Source organism: Vigna angularis, chromosome 10 (assembly GCF_016808095.1).
Source record: "Vigna angularis cultivar LongXiaoDou No.4 chromosome 10, ASM1680809v1, whole genome shotgun sequence".
NCBI lineage: Eukaryota > Viridiplantae > Streptophyta > Magnoliopsida > Fabales > Fabaceae > Vigna > Vigna angularis.
The window spans coordinates 4,167,249-4,189,819 of NC_068979.1; the positions used below are offsets into that span (position 1 = coordinate 4,167,249).

Genomic DNA, 22,571 nt, shown 5'->3' on the forward strand with positions numbered 1-22,571 from the left:
TATTCAAATAAAATTTAAACTCAATCAAAATTTGAGTAAGTTTTTTTATTGATTATGTGAGGTAACAATTATCTAAAATTATTATATTATGCTTAAATATTAAATCACAATATTAGTTACAAGATATCGAAGATTTACTTGTCACGTAATTGTTTTTAATTTTATAGTGACGAATACAAAATAATTAATAAAACTATCTAAGTTCAATAATTCAATTTTAAAATTTTAAAAACTTAATAAATTATAAATAAAATTAATAAAAATTTAATTGAAATTTTTTAAATTCATCAATATTCAAAACTTAATTAAACCTAAACTTTTTTAGTAGTTATTATGAAGTAACAATTATTCATAAGTTGAATTTCGTAATTATACACCCTGTCCATTAACCTCATTCATTATCGATAAAAATCTGATAAAGATATCTTAGTACACAAGATATTTTAACTGCAAACATATGCGGTGAGAGAATGTGTTGCCATGCTGCCAGCTCTGTGCAGTAATACTGAAAGATAATGGCTATTTCCTAACACCACGCGCCAATGGAACCTGGTTGGTTGGAACTGCAACAAATAAAATAAAGGAGAGAGTTGTTTATTTTGCTGCAACCAAAAGCAGGTCATCTTCATCTTCATTTCAATTTCAATCAATAAACATGGCAACCATTAATCTTTCTTCCGCAACTTCCCTGCTCTTCCAATCCGAACTCTCTCCCTCCAAACGCAGAACCAAACGAATCCCTAAAATCACCATTCTAGCAAACCACGCCCAACCGACCCAAATTAACTCCTCCAACGGCTCTCCCTCCGTCGTAAGTCACCTGTAATTTCCGCAAACTAATCTCACTTCGCTATCTCTAACCTCTCTGTGCTCTTCAATCCATTGCGTAGGGCAACGCAAACTCTTCGGTCGAGGTTCAGGTGAGTGATCATGGCGTGGGACAGGCAGGACCGAATTCCGAGGCGCGTAAGAAAACTAAGATCGTGTGCACGATAGGTCCATCCACGAGCTCACGTGACATGATATGGAGCCTGGCTGAAGCCGGAATGAACGTGGCGCGTTTGAACATGTCGCACGGGGACCACGCCTCGCACCTGCAGACTATTGAATTGGTGAGAGAGTACAATGCTCAGTTTCAGGATAAGGTCGTGGCCATCATGCTCGACACCAAGGTCAACAACTCCTTCGTATCTAACTTCCGTTTTCGCCGTTTTTGCATGTCACCATTAATTTTAATCTGGTGTGCTCTCACTCTCATCACTAACAGTTGTAGAGGATAAAAGTCAATGCTTCACTACTCTTTATGTTCTCCCCATACAGACTCAAAACATACAAGATAACATAATACCTTGCACTTCATCCTGGTTTGTGCCTTGATCAAATTTACTTGTAGCAGCTGAGAGATTTCTTCCCTAGTCTTGATCGTTTAATTTACAGCTTCCACCATCTGATCCTTATTCATTATCGTAGATGGGGGAGCAGGCGAGTAACCATAGAGAGCTTCAAATGGAGTTCACTGAGTGACTGTGTGAAACTTGATATTATACCACAATTCTGCAAACGATAAAAAATAACCCATTTGTGAGGCATATCCCCCGAAACACGTCTGAGATAAGCTTCTATAGACTTGTTCAAAGGCTCAATTTGGCCATCCTTTTGAGGATAGAAAGTAGTAGACTGCAGCAGCTTGACGCCATGCATCTGCATCAATTCAATCCAGAACTGACTCATAAAAATTGAGTCTCTATCTGAAATTATCTACCTAGGCCATCCATGTAATTTGACAACATTATTCATGAAGACTTTTGCAGCTCAAAAAGGATGAGATAGATGCAAAAAATGAGCATGCTTAGTTAATTGATCAATGATAACAAAAATAACAGTCATAGAATTAGATTTTAGGAAGACCGATAATAAAATCCGTACATATAGCTAATGGTTGTAAAATACTAGCAGGTAACTGAAGGGTTTATTTTTCTGACATATATGACATTGTTTCACTCACCTTTTCACTTCCTTTTGCATGCCTTTCCAATAGAATTGTTCTTTAATTTTTCTGTAAGTTAATCCATACCCTGAATGACCCCCAAAAGTTTAGTCGTTGAAATTGTTAAAGGATTTGAGACTTCAAATCCACATCATTACCTACCACCAATTTGCCTTATCTTTTGAGAGCTTCACCATCCAAAGTTCTTGCAAGGCTGTTGTGTCATGTGAATGGTATCTACAGTCTTCTGTAATTTGTGATCTACCTTCCATGATTCTTTTCCTTTTGCTATTAAGATTGTCGCTAATGTACCCTGACATTCCTTTCTTGATAAAGTTTTGGCTGCAACATTATCTTTTCCTTTCTTATGTTCAATCTTGAAGTCTAATCCTGTTACTTTCTCCATTCCCCAACTGTGCATACGTGTGTCGGAGGTTGTTCCAAAAGATGCTTAAGAGCTTTCTGGTCTGTTTTGATAATTACATATTGATCTAGGAAGTAATGTTGCCACTTTTTTTACTGCTAAGAGGATTACTGGAAATTGGTGGTTTGAATATAATGGCATTGTCATGGGAGTGCCTTGCCATTCATAGAAAGAAGCAGAAAATGCCACATTGATTAACAGGTCTGCCCTCCAACTCAAAATTTTTCAGCTTTAGCACACCATTCCCAAAAGTTGGTACCATCAAAAGATGCAAATTGCAGCTGAGTTCTGTCAAGAATCACTGAAGAGAATTCTGGTGAATCTTGATATGATATTGGTGTAATTGAAATTTGTTGGCCTGAGTTCAATGCTGCCATAGATGAAACTAACCCCTCAATCATTGTTGTAATGCCTGGAAGGATCTTTTGTGTTAATTCTAGAGAATCTACCATAGTTCCCATAGAATCCATGCGATTTTTAAGCTCCTTTGTGGTCTCCTGACTAACTAATACCAAATTGTCAGAATTAATTTGAAACTGGTAAGCTCTCACTCTCAACACTAACAGTTGTAGAGGGTAAAAGTCAATGCCTCACTACTCTTTTTATTCAGAGAAAGAAGGGTGTTATATGTATATGACCTCTAAACTATAACCCCTCTAGACGGAGTTCTGTTCTGACCAAACAGACTCAAAACATACAAGATAGCAGACTCTGTAAAAAGAGTTACAACATAGCTCGACCAAATTTTGTCTCTGAACACTTTCAACTTCATTGTAAGCATCAAAGTTAAAACTCGCTGCCGTTGTTACTGAATTTCAATTTCCATATTTAAACTTGTATTTTGGATTTGAAGACAGAACGGATGTCATATGACTTGCTTCACAGGGTCCTGAAGTTAGAAGCGGGGATGTGCCTCAACCAATTTCACTTAAAGAGGGGCAAGAATTCTATTTCACCACCAGGAGAGGGGTCAGCACGGAAAGCACAGTTAGCGTGAATTATGATGATTTTGTGAATGATGTGGAGGTTGGAGATGTGTTGTTGGTTGATGGTAAGAACAATGATTTCTTATTTGTGAATATTGTTGTTTGTGTTATCTTGCTCGATTAGCCGCAAGGTTTGTGACTTATTCTCGTGGTTGATTGTTAACCATGTATGAGCTACCAGGAAGATGTTCCTCCTATTTCAGTAATTTATTTTTTATAATCTCGGTATTTTAGGGGAGCTTATTGCATTGTTTGATGATCACCAATTTGATTATCTCAAAAGAAGATTTGGTCTGGTTATTGTTTTAGGAGGAATGATGTCTCTTGCTGTAAAGTCAAAGACAAAAGACTTGGTTAAATGTGAGGTAATTGATGGTGGTGAACTGAAATCTAGGCGTCATTTAAATGTCCGTGGAAAAAGTGCTACACTTCCTTCCATAACTGGTATATTTCTGTTCTATTTATTGTTGACACTGTACATGGGCAACAAGTTTCTGTAATTCACTTGTACCTGGTTACTTTTAGAATGCAAATGCACTTGACAATTTTACACTTTGTTGTGTTTCAACTTCACAGACAAGGACTGGGAAGATATCAAGTTTGGGGTGGACAATCAAGTAGACTTCTATGCTGTCTCATTTGTCAAGGATGCTAGAGTGGTGCACGAGTTAAAAGAGTACCTCAAAAGTAATATTTTAGATGTCTAATTTCCTTGTTATGCTTTTGTATCTAGATGTGTGGCTTTGTGCATATGTGTGGAAGTTCCTTCTCTCTTGGTGTTTATTGCTTCTCTAATGGGAACCAATAATCATGTACAACCATGTATTATTAGATATTAGTGTAGTCATAACAGTTGTCGGAAATCCCCTTTAACTACTGTCGCCCACCTGAACTGTGGTCAGCCTTATCCCACCTCCGTGTTGGCTCTTCTGGGAGTTGTCTTAGTTGTTGGCCAGGGTGGTGTTTAGTCCTTTGTCGACTACACATGTGACTTAAAGTTTATAAAGCTTTGGTAGTTGATAGAGACCTGAGTATTATTATGGGATTTCTAAGTATCATATTGGATTGTATTTGTTGCTTGGTAGAGTATGTAAGTGTTTGTTTGTACCCCATGTGTCGGAGTACTTATTATCATTAGTATACTGACACACAATTTGAACTAACGAGAAAGTTGAGTGAAATATTATAGGGTGTCTATGTGCCTTAAAAGCTGGTTTGAGTTAGGTCCTAACGAGTCATAAGGTGTTGTTATTTGCTGTTGTGGACAGAGAGTACTATCTGTAGAAAGTGAATGTATTGTATGTGATTTCTGTTTCAACATTAAATTATATTCAAAACAACTGTCAGAGAGGCAGTTTCTAATTTTAATATGGAACAACTAATGCGGGACAAGTTGTTTTGTAACACTATTACATGTTCTAATAGATAATACTACGTTATTGCTCCTAGCTTATACCCATAACTGCCAACATGACCATTATTATTAGACTTATATTCAATATTTAGTAATACACTATTTCTCATGACGCTGATTATGGGCCCCATCATTCTCATTACCAACTAAATTATTGTAAACCTTTTTCTATAGGTCATAATGCTGATATACACGTGATTGTAAAAATTGAAAGTGCAGATTCCATACCAAATCTTCATTCCATACTTTCTGCTTCAGATGGGGTTAGTTTCATAATGTTCAGATCATGTATTTGTAGATATTTCATACCTTCAATAACTTTCAGTTAAAAGGGATTGAAATTTAGATTATGTTGGTGATCAATATTGTTTTAGTCTATATGTTTTTATTTATTTATTTTGGTCTAGTTAGTATTTAATATACGAGAACTGGAATTGATCACATGGAGGAATGGATAAATACTATGTATAGAAGTTCTATGCTTCATGTGAAAATAGTATGTGAAAAAAGAAACTAAAAAATGGAACATTTCAAGTTAATCAACTCACTATTTCTACGAGAGGACTTGAAAATTCTTCTAATCCTTGTATAATGCACAAATTTAAGTAACGACTTTGCTGTTTCTGGTTGTAGGTTGATTAGGCTGTCAATTGTACTCTTCAAAATCTAAGGAAGATATGTGTCTAATATTCTATGTTGGATATAAGAGGAACATAATTGCATCTTGAGCTGATTATGGATTGATTAGCCGTTACCTTAGTTTCCCCCTTTCTTGGTATTGCACTCACATGATATCTGTTCTGAAACCTATGGCGATCATGTCATGGTGGCAATTCTTTCATTATAGGATATACAATGCTTGAGTAATTCCAGGGGAAAAGGTGGTTTTGTGGTGCTTGCTTGTTTGTGCACTATTGCTTGATAATTATTTTTCTTGATTTACATATGAAAATATCAAATAACTTGGTTTAGTGGAGATTGTTCTATTAAGTTTTTGTAAGCATACTGATGATCTCTCTCCTTTAATATTCATAATTAACATTACAAATACCTTATAGACAATATCATTTTCAAGGCATACATTTATAGTAGATTCCTTTAGACTTAATAACAAATAGAATTGAATTTATTTGACAAAATGCCTAATTAAGAAAATTTACTGCATATCTTTTGACCTAGTGGTGAAACATTAACATAGAACTGATTTCACCATTACTTCGAGCTGGCCCAAACCTGATGTAGGTTTTTCAACACCTTCACAGTTTATATTTTGGATACTTTTTTTAGTGTTATTCAATATCATGGATCGAATCAAGATCTTTATCTACATTAGCATCCAGTTTCATTTTGAGAGTTTTATTTCGCAGGCCATGGTTGCTCGTGGGGATCTTGGAGCTGAACTTCCAATAGAGGAAGTTCCTTTATTGCAGGTAATGTGATGCTCACACTAACATGATACATACGTCACTTTGTTCACAGTTGGTGAGATGTTTGCAAATTCTTTCATCAGCTGATCTATGTTGATAATCATTGCTATGGTACATTTAAGTCAGGATGCAATGTTTAGTATAACTGGGAAAATCTAACAAAATAAGAGGAGCTTCATTAATTGTTGTGAATTTTAATTCGTAAGACCATACTGCTAGTCATGTGCATTAATTGTCGTAAGCCTGTAGATTTGATATCAATGAGTCATGAACAAGCTACTAGGACAACACTTCCAACCTAAAACCTTAAGGCAATGAATTTATTATTGGCCTTTAGGCAATGAATTTATTATTGGCCTTTCTACTTATATACTAGTCATCTTACTCATTTTTACCCCATGTGTTTATGAAGGAGGTCATTAGATATCAAAGGATATCTTATCCACCATATGGTATGAAGAACCCTTGTAGGCATATGAATCTGTAAAATTTATGTTGGAAAAATAAATCCAAATTTCCAAACATTAATGAAATTAGGTGGGAAGCCAAAAGGTGCATGTTTCTTGACCATTGGAGAATCTACTACCATAATGAAAGTGGAGTTGTCCACTTGGTCTCATTCATGATGATGTAAATTTATTTATACATAAAGTGAGTGTGTGTAGGGAGAAGATACACCTGACCTAGAAAGAGGGAATACCACCCTAGGTGAGAGAGGGTGGTCTGGTATTTGGAAGCGTTTCTCAAATTTGTCCAGAAGACATGTAATGTATTGTGTTGTGATGAATGAAATACTTTTGAGATGGTTATGGTGATGTGAGCAAAAGGTGTTGAACCACATAAATCCATGTATTTCATTATTTTTCATTTGTGGTGTTACTTTGTGTGTTTCATACCTTTGATACTCATTATGCGTGAAGGGAATGTTTTCCCCAACAAATTGTTGGCACCACTTAAGAACAAAAACATAAGTCTTTTCCCTCTAGATAACTTCAACTACATGATTCACGCTACAGCATTGGACATGGTTAAAGAGTAAATTCCTTGAAATATTATTCATCATATGAGATATTTGTTAAGAACTTCCTCTAATGTCCCTGGTCTTTCTCTCCCTCTTTTCATAGGACTTCATGTCATCTAGTCTCCTCATTGGTGCTTCCAGTGACCTTTATTTGTACATGTCTAAACCACCTTAATTGATTTTGTGAGAAATGGAGAGGATTGGGAGAAAATATCCCCTTGTGTTTTGAATACACTAAGGGTAGTTTTATTTATAGTGAAATATAAGGGCCAATGCCCTTAATACAGAATGGGCTAAGCCCAACTAACAGAAAATAAATCCTTAACATCTAACACTCCCTCTCAAGCTGGAGTATATAAATCATATGTTCCAAGCTTGTTACAAAGATAATCAATTCTAGGTCCTCGTAGGGACTTAGTGAATATGTCTGCCAACTGGTTGCTTGAGTTAACAAACTCAGTCTTGATGTCTCCGGATATGATCTTTTCTCGAATAAAGTGACAATCAACTTCAATGTGCTTGGTTCTCTCATGAAAGACAGGGTTAGAGCTGATATGGAGAACAGCTTGATTATCACATATAAGTGTCATTTGAGTGACATCTCCAAATTTCAATTCACTGAGTAATTGTTTAAGCCACACAAGCTCGCAAGTAGCTGATGCCATAGCTCTATATTCTGCTTCTGCGCTGGACCTTGCCACAACACTTTGCTTCTTACTTTTCCATGATATTAGGTTGCCACCAACAGAGACACAATATCCAGAAGTAGATCTCCTATCAGAAGGGGAACCAGCCCAGTCAGCATCTGAATAACAAACGATTTTTGTATCGTTGTTAGGACCATATAGCAAACCTTTTCCAGGTGATCCTTTAATATACTTCAGTATGCGAACAACCGCATCCCAATGGTCTTCACATGGGGAGTTTAGGAATTGACTCACAACGCTAACTGCGAAGGAAATGTCAGGACGTGTAACAGTAAGATAGTTTAATTTGCCAACTAGTCTTTTGTACCGTTCAGGATCTGAGAAAGGCTCCCCCTGATTTGGTAGGAGTTTGATGTTAGGATCCATAGGTGTCTCAACAGATTTAGAGTTCATTAACCCTGTTTCCTCCAAGATGTCTAACGCATACTTCCTCTGAGATATGACAATACCGGTGTTGGATTGTGCTACTTCAATACCCAAAAAATACCGGAGTTTGCCAAGATCTTTGGTTTGAAAATGATGGCAAAGGTGTTGTTTCATCTTAGAGATGCCAAGATAGTCACTTCCTGTGAGAACAATATCATCGACATACACTATTAAGTAGATACATCCAGCATTTGAGTGGCGATAGAACACTGAATGATCCGCTTCACTGCGAGACATACCAAATTGTTGAACAACACAGCTAAATTTACCAAACCAGGCCCGAGGAGATTGTTTTAGGCCATATAAGGATTTGCGAAGACGACATACCAATCCAGATGACTCCCCCTGAGCAACAAAGCCAGGCGGTTGCTCCATATAAATTTCTTCATGCAAATCACCATTAAGGAAAGCATTTTTGACATCAAGTTGGTGAAGAGGCCATTGGCGAAGAGCGGCCATGGCAATGAATAGGCGAACAGAGGTCATTTTTGCCACTGGAGAAAAGGTATCACCATAATCCAAACCAAAAATCTGTGTGTAGCCTTTGGCAACCAATCGAGCTTTGAGACGATCAATAGTGCCAGCAGGACCAACCTTGATAGCATACACCCACCTGCAACCAACAACAGACTTTCCAGATGGTAATTGGACAAGCTCCCAAGTTCCACTTTTCTGTAAAGCACTTAATTCATCCAGCATAGCTTGACGCCAGCCAGGATGAGTTAAGGCGTCACCCACAGAGTGGGGAATGGACACAGAAGAAATGGATGAGAGACATGTGTAAAAAGATGGTGATAATCTGTGGTAACTAAGAACAGTATAATGGGGAGAAGTGTTACGGGTAGAGCGTATACCTTTACGAAGGGCAATGGGCAGGTCAGACTCATTTGCTGGAGCCGGAGGAGACACAGGAACCGGCACTGGAAGTGAGTCATGAGGGAGACGATTGCGACGACTATACACCTGAAGGGGTGGTGGTGAAGGACGATCCTGTGGTGAATGAGAGTCCAAAGAAGGAGGAGACAAAATGGGTGGAGCATCACTAGGAGAATCACAGAAAATAGGAATATCAACAGTAACAGGTGGAGGTTCAAGACTCGAAGATAGATGTGAAAAGTAGAAGGAAGATTCATCAAAAGTAACATCAGCAGAGATAAAATGACGATTGAGGGAAGGGGAAAAACACTTATAGCCCTTTTGTGACCGTGGAAATCCTAAGAAGACACATTTGTGAGACCTAGGAGATAACTTATCAAGACCAGGACTAAAATCATGAACAAAACAAGTAGACCCAAAAACTCTAAGAGGTAAAGGATGTAGAGGATCTTGAGGAAACAAGATAGAATGGGGGATTTTGTTATCTAAGACGGAAGATGGCATGCGGTTTATAAGATAACATGCCGTGAGAACGGCGTCACCCCAAAAACGTGAGGGTACTTGACCATGAATTAGAAGAGTACGAGTTGTCTCAATAAGGTGTCTATTCTTGCGCTCAGCCACCCCATTTTGTTGAGGGGTATAAGCACATGAGGTTTGGTGAAGAATGCCATGAGAAGCCATAAAATGTGTAAACGATTGAGAAAGGTATTCATGACCATTATCACTACGTAGAGTTCGAATAGAAACCCCAAACTGTGTTTTTATTTCATTGAAAAATGATTGGAAAATAGGAAACAACTCAGAACGATTCTTCATTAAAAACAACCAAGTACATCTTGAGTAGTCATCAATAAAAGTAACAAAATACTGAAAACCTAAATTGGACTTAACACGACTAGGTCCCCAAATGTCAGAATGAACCAATGAAAAAGGGGACGATGCCCGTTGTGAGACACTACGAGGAAAGGAACTACGAGTATGCTTTCCTAACTGACAAGACTCACACGACAAACTTGATAATTGTGACAATCTCGGGACAAGTTGTTGTAGTTTGGCAAGACTAGGATGACCTAACTGAGCATGAAGAAGGGATGGTGACTCCATGATTACGCCAACATGTGGAGAAGGGCGGAGATGGTATAGGCCATGAGACTCACATCCTGTGCCAATCATGTGTTTCGAACTCCGGTCCTGCAACCAAACAGAATCTTTAGTAAATGAGATAACACAATTAAGGGTACGAGTTAGACGACTTATGGACAATAAGTTGAAAGGAGACCCGGGAACATAAAGTACATGATCAATGGATATGGACGGAAAAATATCAACAGTACCAACACCATGAGATGAGACTCTAGACCCATCAGCCATTGTTACCGAGGGTAAGTTATCCGGACATGACAAAGAAGAAAATAAGGACTTGTTACCAGTGATATGATCGGTGGCGCCTGAGTCAAGGACCCAAGATCCGAGGGAGTGAAAGTGAGTCAGACCAACAAAAGGTGTACCTGTACGTGCAACAGATGCAGATGTAGTGGAACTAGAGTGCTGACGATCCTCATACCATCTGAGAAATTCGTTAAAGATTGCAGGTTTTTCTACGGTATTAGATGAAGTAGGAGGGTCTCCAGATGGATCAGAATTGGCCATTGCTACAGGTCGAGGAGGTCGTCCATGAAGTGCATAACATTGATCAATTTTGTGGCCTAACTTGCCACAGTGGTCACATTTTGTAACACGTCCTTTATTTTGCCTGCGAGGCCGACTTCGATCATTACGTTGGATAGCCATAACTGAGGAGTCATCAATATGAGGAGATGTCTCAGTGACTGGTTTGCTCGGTATACGCAGAAGAGCTGAACAAGTAGAAGTAAAGTTGGGTATGACAGGAGAACCCAAAATCTGATCACGGACATGAGAGATATCATCAGAGAGTCCGTATAAAGCCAACAACATGAAGAACTTTGATCGTTGTTCCAGTTCTTCAGCAGGAGTGGGAGCAGGAGGTAATATATCATTAAAATCATGAAGAAGGGCATGAATTTTACCCAAATATTCGGCCATGGGACCATGATTGCGTGGACCAATAACAGTTAATAGGTCCTGACAAACACCATACAGGCGTTGAGTGTCATTTGTGTACAACAACTTCGCCTGTGCCCAAACTTCTGAACATGTTTCATATGATCGAAACATTTGTTTCAACGAGGAGTGAATGGTGGATTTTATGACAATGCATAGCTGAGCATCAATTTTCATCCAGCGGGAAGTGTCATCCGTTGTAGCAGTAGTCACATCTTGAGTAAGGTGATCTAAGTACCCCTGACTCTTCAACCAAAGTTTGATGTCAGACGCCCATGTTGCATGATTTGTGCCATCTAACTTGTCAATAGACAAGTGTACATTCACATAATTGGTGTATATTGAAGGATCAGAAGAAGAGCCACCAACATAAGTGTTCGTAGAAGAGGAAGATGCCATGGAGAAGGAGAAACCCTAAAAATCCAAAGTGCTCCGATTGACGCAACGATCACAGATCCAGAAAGAGGACGAGGAGGCGATCACGGCGGTCCAGATCGGCGACGGAACTCTCCGGTGACGCGCCGTCACGCGCGGTGGGAAGCGGCGGCTCCGGCGATTCTGGCGGCGGCGCGTGGAGGCGCGTGCCCGGTCCGTTGGCTGCGATATTTGTACCACGGTGGTCGCCCGGGCGAGACGATGCCGATGATGTGGTCGTCGGTCAATTCTGGAACTCCGGCGGCGGCGGCGACAAGCGACGGCCACAGTGGCGGCGGCGGCGGCGATGAGTTGTGCCGGAAACTAGAGTTGGCTGGACCTAATCCTATGCTCTAGATACCATGTGAGAAATGGAGAGGATTGGGAGAAAATATCCCCTTGTGTTTTGAATACACTAAGGGTAGTTTTATTTATAGTGAAATATAAGGGCCAATGCCCTTAATACAGAATGGGCTAAGCCCAACTAACAGAAAATAAATCCTTAACATCTAACAGATTTTATCCCCTTTTCATCAATTGGTATCACTCCAATGCCTTCTCATATACAATGATTTTATATATTACCCTTTCTTGTGTATAATGTATCTTAACATTCTCATTTATGCCACAGTGTTACTCATTTTTTCTTTGTTGTCCCTTTGAAGCCTAACACCTTTTACATAGATTTTAGTCACAAGTCTAGCAATATGATAAACTTTTCCTTTGTGCTTGACAGGTCCTTTGCAATTCAAACAACCCTCAACGCCTTTCTCCATTTTAATATCTAATTTGTATCTTGTGCATGACCTCTTCATTAGTTTCCCTATAAATTTGCAAAATGGAAACCAAATATTTAAACTTATAAACCTGTGGTATGATATCTTATCTAATTTTTACTTCGAAGTCATTTTTCTCTTGTTTCTTGCTATGTCTTGATCCTACTTTAGCTAAGCACTTCTAAAATTGGTGGTGCCTACAGTGCAAGCTGCAACACCTACTACACAAGGCTTACTGTAACACATTTTAGTGAGACAAATTGCAATATGAAAGGCTGGTAACTTGAGATTAGAGAAAAGCAGATCATTTCTGCTTTACTGCCAACTTCTGGGAGCTTGTAATACTATTTTGGCATTAAGATTTGTTGTCTTAATCTTCTATAATTAAAACTTTTTTTACCTATAAAAGAAAGTGCTTATTTGTGGCTATTGCAACAAACCAATAAACTGAAATAGAATTTCAGAAGAGAAAATCTTTTCCTTTCCTCTGATGCTTCCTTGCGCACAAGAGAGTAAAATTGCTTGAAGATTATATTCTTATTATGACCCACTTATCTCAGCTCCTGTTATATAACTTACACAAACTAGATTATGAGATACTAGTTTCAAACTGATGTTTTTGTTCTCTACTATATTAGTTTTCTTTTACTATGCTTAATTCTCTGTTCAATGTAGTTCTTACCTTTTTTTAATCGAGTAGGAGGACATCATAAGGAGATGTCAAAGCATGCAAAAGCCAGTTATTGTGGCAACAAATATGCTTGAAAGCATGATTAATCATCCCACGCCCACAAGGGCAGAAGTCTCGGACATTGCAATTGCAGTAAGACAAGGTGCTGATGCTATCATGCTTTCAGGGGAAACTGCACACGGAAAGTCAGTTTGCTATTACTTGGTGAACTTGTTTCCTATTTTTTTTAAGTTGTTCGAACTTCTTTTCAGTATCCATATTTTACTATTTTCAAATAAAAGAAGAAGCATCATTAGAGAAGAGAATGAAAGATATACAAATGGAGGATACGCTTAGGAGAAACCTAAAAATAATAACAAATAGGAATGAATCCAAATTAAACAAAGCCTATTAATCCCTATGCATGTTAAACAAAGGGGAATTAGTTACCTTGATTCTCTATAATTGGAATCTTCCTAATCCATTACTGTTCAATAATTTGCATTATTAAATGATTTTCAGCTGCTTATGATTGGGAGACTTATCTTTTTTATTTTGTGGAGTGCAATGTTTTTCAGGAAGGAAAATAAAATGGCTAAAGATCCCTATTTTTCCAGCATGTTGAGTGTTGTAATTACTATAGAATTGCTTTTCATTTGAAAATGTATTTCATCCCTTTTCTTTAACTCGGTTACATAAGAACGCCTAACCTTGTCTTGGGGTCATGAATTTACGATTTAATATACCTTTTTCTTTCAATATTTTAAATAAATAAATATAACTTAATCTGCTTCAGATTTCCTTTGAAAGCTGTTAAAGTTATGCATACGGTGGCTCTTAGGAACGAATCCAGTGTTGAAAGCGGTGCTGCTTGTCCAAGTCTGAGTTCCCATAAAGTAAGTGCGCGATTAAAAATTAGGCACTTTTGGAGTTTTGTTTCATTTATTATTGATATATTTAATTGTACATTGATGATATACTAAACTCTAACTAATTTGTGTTTACTTTTTGACAGAGCCACATGGGAGAAATGTTTGCTTTCCATGCGACAACAATGTCTAACACTCTTAATACCCCCATTATTGTTTTCACCAGAACAGGATCCATGGCTACTCTATTGAGCCATTATAGGCCTTACTCAACAATCTTTGCATTCACAAATGAGTAAGCATTGGCAGAATTATACATGTTTGTGTGTGTGTGTTGTTTTTTAGCCTTATATACTTTACTCAGTTATGTTTGCATTTGCAAATGCGTATGTATTTTCTGTGTTAATGTACTATTAATTTTTATACAACTAACCTGAAAAAAAAAAAAAAAACTTTTCTTGATGGACTTTTTCAGGAGGAGTGCTTTTATTTAATATTTGGAAAGGAAATAGCTAATTTCATGGGCTTTGAGCCTATGTATTATCTTGAGAGAAGCTAGCTTCTCTCTTGCCAACTCAAGTATTTTACAGATTATCCAATTAATTAAATTTATCGTGCTTGAGGTTTTGTATGTGAACTAAGGATGATTTTTTGGACAAGTATTTTTCTCTTTATCAAAATTAATCTCCTATAATATTTTTTCTTTATCACATTTGACCATTCTGTTCAGTTTTCACAGAATCCTGCACGATGAATTTTTCTCCTATCGAAGATGGAAGCCCCTCACCCTCTCCTTTTTATGTTTTTTTTTTTTCTAAAATGATGTTGTTATGCTTACATGTTAGAGGCTATTTTTCTCATACATACCCCTCCACCCCTAAAAGTAAAGCTATACATTAAGAAGAAGAAGAAGAAATGAAACTAGGAATCTGAATGTCAACACAGGCAGTGATTTTTTTTCTTTTTCCGCTTTCTAATTTTTGGAGGGCAGTATAGGTGCTTAAGTTAAGGCACTATTGCACCCACAAATTTAAGATTTCACTATTCGCAGAACAAGGATTAAGCAGAGGTTGGCACTTTATCATGGCGTTGTGCCTATATACATGCAATTTTCAAATGATGCAGAGGAGACTTTCTCTAGAGCCCTCGAGCTACTATTGGTTAGTAATATCTCCATCAAGTGCTCAGACATATTATTTTTCTTGATATTTTTTCTTTTGAACAGTTTATGAAAAGTCTCCATATTTCAGAGTAAGGGTCATTTACACGAGGGACAGCATGTTACACTTGTTCAAAGTGGAGCACAACCAATATGGCGTGAGGAATCCACTCACCACATACAAGTTCGTAAGGTTCATGAATAAAATTTTATGAAGGGTCTTTGTTACTCGTAGTTGTACAGTTTTTTTTTTCTTCTTCAGTATCATAGTTATTCTTACTTTCAATAATACCTATGGCTATTATGTACTTGAAACAACAAGGTTGGATTGTAAAGTCATTTTCAAAATGCAAATATTTATTGATCAGGAATTTCAGTATTCTCCTTAAAGTTCTTTTATAACTATCTATTTTGTTAATATGTCGTGTTGATATTTTATCTTGGCTGAAAGAATAAACGTTGACCTTTGCTGTTTGCGCAACCATGGTGGGATGTGTTTATTTGATTTTATATGATAATTGGGCAGAGTTCCTCTTGGCTCACGAGGGTAAGGCTATGTAATGCTGTCTTCTGACCCTTATTATGCCTATATCGCTATGACTTGGGAACTCGTGCACTGGCTCACCCTTACAATTAACTTGTATATTTTTTTGTTTCAACCGTTTTACCTTTCCCATTTTTCCCATTTTTTGGTCTATACGTTTGAAAGATGACATTACATACACACATAAATAAATAAAACAAAAGAATACAGAAGAACAATTATTTGTTATGCCCTACTTTTTCACCTTATTCCCATTTCGATTATGTAAAATTTGATTCTGTGGACTGTAAGTATTGCCTGTTAATTCCTCTGATTGCTACCGCAAATCTTCCTAATAATGAGTCACTGCTGGGGGAGTTGTTGTAAATTTCTTTAATCACGTGTTATTGTTCTCTTGTTCTTTTTTTTAAGTGATATTGTAAAAAAAAAAATTCTGACAAATAATTGCCAGCAATAAGTTATCGCTTTATGCTGTTCTTTTGATCTTATACATAATTCTTTGTTTGTCCACATGATAATATTTGGTCTGCCACTGCCAGTTTGCAAATTCTTTGGTTGATTAATTCGATCAGCTAAATCTAAATATATTAGAAAGTGTTTTGTAAAATTTTCTCTTTCTCTGTTTCGAAATTATTGCCTTTATGGGTGATTGCATTGTTTGTTCATGAGTACCAGACATTAAGGACTTAAATTTTTGTGTTAGCTCTGGGATAAATACAAGGAAATCCACATAGCAGAGTTAACTTCGTCTTTAAAATGGCACTTACAAATGAGAGAAAGGAAATGTCTAAGTACCCTAAAACAGTCATTGTCTCATCAAATTTTTGTTTTACACAACTTGGCTTCAAGGGTTTATGCCTTAAAAATACAGAGTCAAGTTGTAAGAGAGTCAGAAACTCATGTAAGAAGGGTTTCACTTTCTGCAAACCTGCAAACTATTTCTTCCAACTGTAACAATAGAACCAAGATTATATTTGACTAGTTTCCCTTTCTTTCTCTTATTAATATATGTGGTACCCATGGCCTTTGATTGATATCCCCTGCAAATTATACTTTTGACTCATTACTTTCACCACTTTTCTCCTCTAGCTGTATGCACTTGTACCATTTTGCACATGCAATATAGGCAATCAAATCTATGGACGTCAAGGCAGCTAAGAGGAAGTAAAACCTATCCAAGTGACCTTTATTGAGGTTTCCAGGGATCCACCCTGGCATGTGATCTTCGGTGGATATCTTCATAACCACACTAACTAGTAAGCTACTCACATAGTTCCCAAGAGAAATGGATGTCATGCAAAGTGCACTTCCGAAGCTCTTTAAGCCGTCTGGTGTCTGAGCGTTGAAGAACTCCAACTGGCCTACATACATAAAAACCTCAGAAGCTCCTATAAATGCATACTGAGGGATCTGCCAGAAGATGCTTAAAGTGCTTGTGTCATTGCAGTGGAGGCATCCTTGTTTTGCGTACTTAAGTCTATAGCATTCAACTAATCCAGCTGAAACCATTGCCAGTACTGCTATAACAAGTCCAACTCCCATTCTCTGAAGTTCTGTGAGTCCCTTGGAATCTGTCTTTTTGAGTTTTCCCACAAACGGATCAAGAACTCGGCGGTAGAAGAAAATGAAAACTGCCACACTGAGTATATCAAAGCTGGACATACTAGCTGGTGGTATTCTGAAATTGGAGACAGTGGTTTTCATGGCAGCACCTTGCTCCACAAAAAGTGAAGCCATTTGTGTGAAAACCACAGAGTATATTATGGTGCAGAGCCAAATTGGAAGAAGTCTCAGTATGCACTTCACCTCTTCAACTTGACTTACTGGACAGAGACGCCAGGGGTTGTGACCATTCCCTTTCTGATCATCTAGATCTCTTGAAGATATAAATGCTGCTCTGTCCAAGAACCTGTAATACAGTAACAAATGGCAAATTGATCAAACTGTTATTACTCACTGCAACCAAGAATGGAGAACAGTACTGGAATGGAAATCAAATGTGTGTTAATTTTTAGCAAAATGATCACATGAAATAAAATACAGGAAGAACATTCCATGCAGCCTCAGCTACACATGAATACATTCCCCGTGTAGTTTCAGCTGAAAGGAACCTCCACTACTTACTTGAACCCATGAGTGTGGAGAATCTTTCTGTTTCCATTCGTGGAAGACTCCTTTGCATCCATGTGAAGTAAGTTCTCTCCCTTTGATGACATTTGAACTTTGGATTTCCTTGATGCAGCCACAACGACTTGGCTGAACCTAGAAAGAGGGTTGCCACTGGGCTTGAAGTGTCTATACCTGGAGGTGCATGCAAGAAACAAGACCAGTGCAGCAAAGGCAGAACCTGCAGACAGCCAGAAACCAAGAGCCCACATTCCTTCGTCCTCGAAATAGACCAGAATGGTGTTTGAGAAAAGTTGGCCGATATTAAAAGCCAGGTAGAAGTAGCTAAAGAAGGCCACCTTTGAGTGACCCTCCTTTGAGTGCTCCTCGTCAAACTGATCAGCTCCAAATGTGGCAATATTTGGTTGATAACCTCCATTACCCAAGGCAACTAGATATATTGAGAGGTAAAACATTCCCATCTCCAATCTTGAATGTTTTCCGCAGTGAATTGTTTCATTCCCACAACCTTTAGGCTTAAGTAAGAATAGGTATGATGACAGGGATAAGGACATTAGACCCTGTTATGTCAAGCCAAACAGATTTGTTGATTAGTGAAGTAGTTAATGTAAAAGTTAGGAATTAAAGAGAAAGATTATGAATGAGAGGAGAGAAAATGGAGCGCTACTTACTATAACAAAGATGACCTGAAAGACAGCACAAGTTTTATATCTTCCCCAATAAGAATCACTGAGGAAAGCACCCACAAGAGAGAATATATAAACTGTTCCGGTCCATTTGCTCACATTGTTAGCTGCATCAGCATTATTCTGTCCTACCACCCTTGTCAGAAACAGCACTAGGTTCACTCCCATCCCAAAGAATGCAAGAGTTGCCAGAGCTTGATTCACTGATACATGCAATCAACAAATCACGGAACAAGAGTCATTGGCACTGTGATCTCAATATTGAACCATGCATGGGTAAGTTAATCCGCATTAGTCCTATGACCATATTAGTCTTCACTGAGGTTTACTTAAATTATGTTTTATTTTGTTATTTGATATATAAAAATTACCAATAATATGCAGTCACATAATCCAGAGGCTACTACTATATCGACACGAAGGGTACTTCATATTATAACTTCTATCTATTCCTTGTATATTGTATCTGCTAATTAAAAATTATAAAATTATAAAAATTATAAAATTATAAAAATTATAAAAATTTTAGAATTAAAAACAATATATGCCATTAAAAAGTCTAAAACAATATTTCTCACAGGGTCCTATTTTAATAAGTGTTCGTGGTATAGGGTTAGATACGTTTAGGATTTCTCTTTAGTTAAAATTAAAATAGTATTGGTTTCTAGGTGTGATAACACTTTGAAAGACCGAGCTTATTAAAAAATTAACTTCTCTTTTCTAAACAGAATATGGTGATTTTCATGATTCTGAATCCACTTTTTGAACTCTTTCTGCCTTTGTCGTGGTTCTGCTGGAAAAAGACACCTGTGTTTTGCATGGCATTTTTTTGTTATACTATTTCAAAATTTAATTTTTAATATGAGATGCATTATTTATTTACAGCAGGGCTTTGCACAAATGCATTTAAAACTTGTAACTCTATACACTTGTTTTAACCTAACTTTATCCAAACAATACACCTGTATGTACCGAAAAAAGACATATCATTATAATATTATATTTTTGCAATAATAAATAACTCAAACTGTAATGATACAATGATAAAAATATTCTAAAATAGTTATTTGAGTCTATTTTAAATTTTAAATTCATTATACTTATAATACATTTAATATTTACTTATTTTAATCTAACTTTACATTCATGGAAAAAGAACCTTTATTATTCTTTCGTGTCTCTTTATACGTGTAAAATTTTGACAACTGGTAAGCATCAGAGTAAAAGAAAGGTAAAGTAAAATTGAACAAACATATTTCATCTTTTTAAGGAGGTGGAGACGAGCCCTTTTAAATCCATATACAGACAACAACTTTACACAATCACAATACCAAACACTGTACTGTAAGTTTCTTATATATTCCAATCAAATCTAAAGATACCTAACACTCAAAGAGGACTGAAAAGATTGAATATTTCTTAGTTGTTGGAAAATTAAACATCAAAAATCATCTGAACTAATTACATTTCTTTGTATGTTAATTACATGTTTATATTCTAAATAAATGGTTGATGGTACAATTTTTTTTGCGTGGTAACATTGAAAACCCTTAAAAGGAAATAAATAAGATAATGTATCACTAACATTTATAGAGATCAATCACACTACGCAGCTGTGTAATAAAATAACTTAAGAATGAGAGGTTCTAAATAATTATATGATTGTGACTTATATCAGTTTTTGTTATTCAGAACGAAATATAGGGAACAGCTGGTTTATTAATCATCATGCTCCTTTTCTTTTCTTGTCTGAGTAAGAGTAAATAGCAGTGACCAAATACTATTACTGAATTAATAAATAAATTTACACTTCCACTTGATTGTTGTCAAATGCTAATGGTTACAAATTTGCATGCATATATGTCTATGTTGGTGACATGTGGCAGCAACCCACGTCATGCAAATTTCCACAGCAGTCTCAGAAAGGTATTTTTCTCACTTTAATTTGTCTCTTTTTCTTTCGAAGGACAAAGCCAAAAACCTAGTTCAGGCATCATTCAGAAATCTCTATCCTCTGTCCCATCACATTTAGGAAATTTTTTAAGTTCAGATTAGAGTTTTCATATTTTAGAGAAGTGTTAATATAAATAGTTATTTTATAGTACAATTGTTTTTTTTATCAAAAATAAACTCAAGCAAATGAGTAGTTAATAATACTAAAACTCCAAAAGTTTTCCAAAAACATCACATAGTTTCTCTCATAACAATCTACCTTCATTTTTAACATTCAGATACTACTACTTACAAGGGTTTAACAAAGAATTTCATTATCCAATAACCATGTTAATTTAATTTAATTTAATCTAATTTTTTTTCTCTAAAAAGGGTATTTTTGCATGGGGGAGGAATAAGTAGTTACTAGGTAGCCAGCCAGCCAGCCAAGACATAGCTGTAAGTGTCTGCCAAACACATACACTCCACAGGAAAACGATGCAACAAAACTGACATAAATGTCTGCTTTGGATTTTGCACACCAAATGAAACACGTTCCTGCATTTAAATGTTGTCTTCTTCTTTTCTGGTATAATATTAAGAAGGAAACTAACTAGCTTGGTTGCTTGCAGTAGCACATATTCCACCATAAAGTAACCACACCCTGTGCTCCTTCTATGATAAGCTATATCAAATATATGCACACAATTTCATGAGTCATGACAAAACTTCTGCACACAACACTCCTCATCTGAAACTATTAGGTTATGTCTGTTCTACATATATATCATCACAATCATTATATATTTTTGTAGTAATCTATTTGTATCATTAATCTATATTTATTTTCTTTTTTTTAATCAAAACTCCAGAGATTAATAGATTCAAAGAATATATAAGATCAGTCAATATTTTTCAATGTTTTGTATATTTATAGTACACCCTTTAACCTTTCACTTCATATATACATAATAACTCATTGGGGACTTCTCCCCCAGCAACTATAATTCCTTAATTTAGGAGAATAAGAGAGAGATGTTCTTATTTATTGTCCTTTTCTATTTTCATATCACCTACATGCTCAAAACAGAAATTTTTTTATAGGGTTATATATGCATATGATGTGATAATATAAGATATTCATTATACCTTTCACCAAGATCCAAAAGTAATAAAAAGATAGGATTTTGGAGGTAGCTTACAGAGTATGATAATTCCAGCAACCCATCTTCCAGATTTGGCTCTTATAGCAGGACCACCATGAAAATCAACACTTCCATCAAGAGTAACCTCTTCTGCTTCTTCCTCAAACTTGCTCTGTGCAGAGTTTTGAACACAAAACAAATCATAGAGGCTTTTCAGTATTTGTCACATTCATTGCTAATGAAATTAAAGAATACAAATGATGCTATGTCACATTCATTTTTGTAGTATCTGATACATAAAATATATGAACACTCTGATGCAGCAACAGAATAAGAAACACTTAAAAAAAACATGAATAAAGAAGAAGAATATGTAATGTATGTAGAAAGCCTTAATACTTACCTCTTTGCAGAGCTCAGACTCTAAGCAAGACATGAGTGATATGAAAAGAAGAAAGTAAGTTGAAAATGCAAGGTAGAGAAAGGTGTTGTTGCAGACTGAGAATGAGGTGAAGGAGAAGAGAGAAAGCAATGTTACACAAGAGAAAAGAGTAGTGTGAGAGTTGAATATATAGATGAGTGAAGGTTGGCCTGAACGGTGGAGTGATTAAGTGAAGCAAGAAGTGGGGTATCCACATGTTATAAACATACAAAAACTCTCTATGACATGCACTTTTACAAAAGATTGAATTCAATGCTATGAAATAAATAGATAATAAAAAGATAACACAAACATTTCAAAGTTGTTATGGAAAATAATACATCATTCTTCACAAAATTATTGCAATTATTGTTTCATGTACAAATCCAACTACTACATGTAACAAAAAAATCCCTTAGATTTTTTAACACATAATTTTATACCTCTTCTTTTATTGTATTCACATGTTTTTGTA

General features: G+C 36.4%; 2 protein-coding genes across 5 annotated transcripts; one reads left to right on the forward strand and one right to left on the reverse strand.

The window, feature by feature from the left end:
- Positions 1–451: 451 nt before the first annotated feature.
- Positions 452–15,622, forward strand: LOC108335866 (pyruvate kinase isozyme G, chloroplastic). 4 transcript variants are annotated; one of them, XM_052869773.1, is made up of 12 exons: positions 452–811; positions 891–1,172; positions 3,297–3,462; positions 3,632–3,841; positions 3,974–4,084; positions 4,986–5,074; positions 6,179–6,241; positions 13,244–13,419; positions 14,010–14,109; positions 14,229–14,377; positions 15,134–15,242; positions 15,308–15,447. In XM_052869773.1, exons 1-12 carry the CDS (start codon positions 656–658, stop codon positions 15,335–15,337), a joined length of 1,641 nt encoding a protein of 546 aa, XP_052725733.1. In that variant the 5' UTR covers positions 452–655; the 3' UTR covers positions 15,338–15,447. The 4 variants fall into 4 exon arrangements, with proteins under 4 accessions (XP_052725733.1, XP_052725732.1, XP_052725734.1 ...); XM_052869772.1 differs by having other exon boundaries at positions 453–811; positions 15,333–15,622; XM_017572054.2 differs by having other exon boundaries at positions 455–811; positions 3,707–3,841; positions 15,333–15,622.
- Positions 15,623–16,518: 896 nt separating this feature from the next.
- On the reverse strand, positions 16,519–22,283 carry LOC108334628 (protein NRT1/ PTR FAMILY 7.3). Its single transcript, XM_017570514.2, has 5 exons — positions 22,079–22,283; positions 21,733–21,847; positions 18,584–18,801; positions 17,910–18,472; positions 16,519–17,694 (listed from the first exon to the last, which is right to left on the reverse strand). Exons 1-5 carry the CDS (start codon positions 22,109–22,111, stop codon positions 16,833–16,835), a joined length of 1,791 nt encoding a protein of 596 aa, XP_017426003.1. The 5' UTR covers positions 22,112–22,283; the 3' UTR covers positions 16,519–16,832.
- Between the last annotated feature and the right edge of the window lie 288 nt (positions 22,284–22,571).

Bases quoted from the DNA above. Each gene is read 5' to 3' on its own strand.
- LOC108335866 (XM_052869772.1), top strand. From the start codon at position 656: ATGGCAACCATTAATCTTTCTTCCGCAACTTCCCTGCTCTTCCAATCC. The intron at 4,085-4,985 runs GTAATATTTTAG...CTTTTTCTATAG, and splicing joins GTTAAAAGAGTACCTCAAAA to GTCATAATGCTGATATACAC. The intron at 6,242-13,243 runs GTAATGTGATGC...TTAATCGAGTAG, and splicing joins AGGAAGTTCCTTTATTGCAG to GAGGACATCATAAGGAGATG.
- LOC108334628 (XM_017570514.2), bottom strand. From the start codon at position 22,111: ATGTCTTGCTTAGAGTCTGAGCTCTGCAAAGAG. The intron at 21,848-22,078 runs GTAAGTATTAAG...AACTCTGCACAG, and splicing joins AGTCTGAGCTCTGCAAAGAG to AGCAAGTTTGAGGAAGAAGC. The intron at 17,695-17,909 runs GTAAGTAGTGGA...ACTGTATTACAG, and splicing joins CTCCACACTCATGGGTTCAA to GTTCTTGGACAGAGCAGCAT.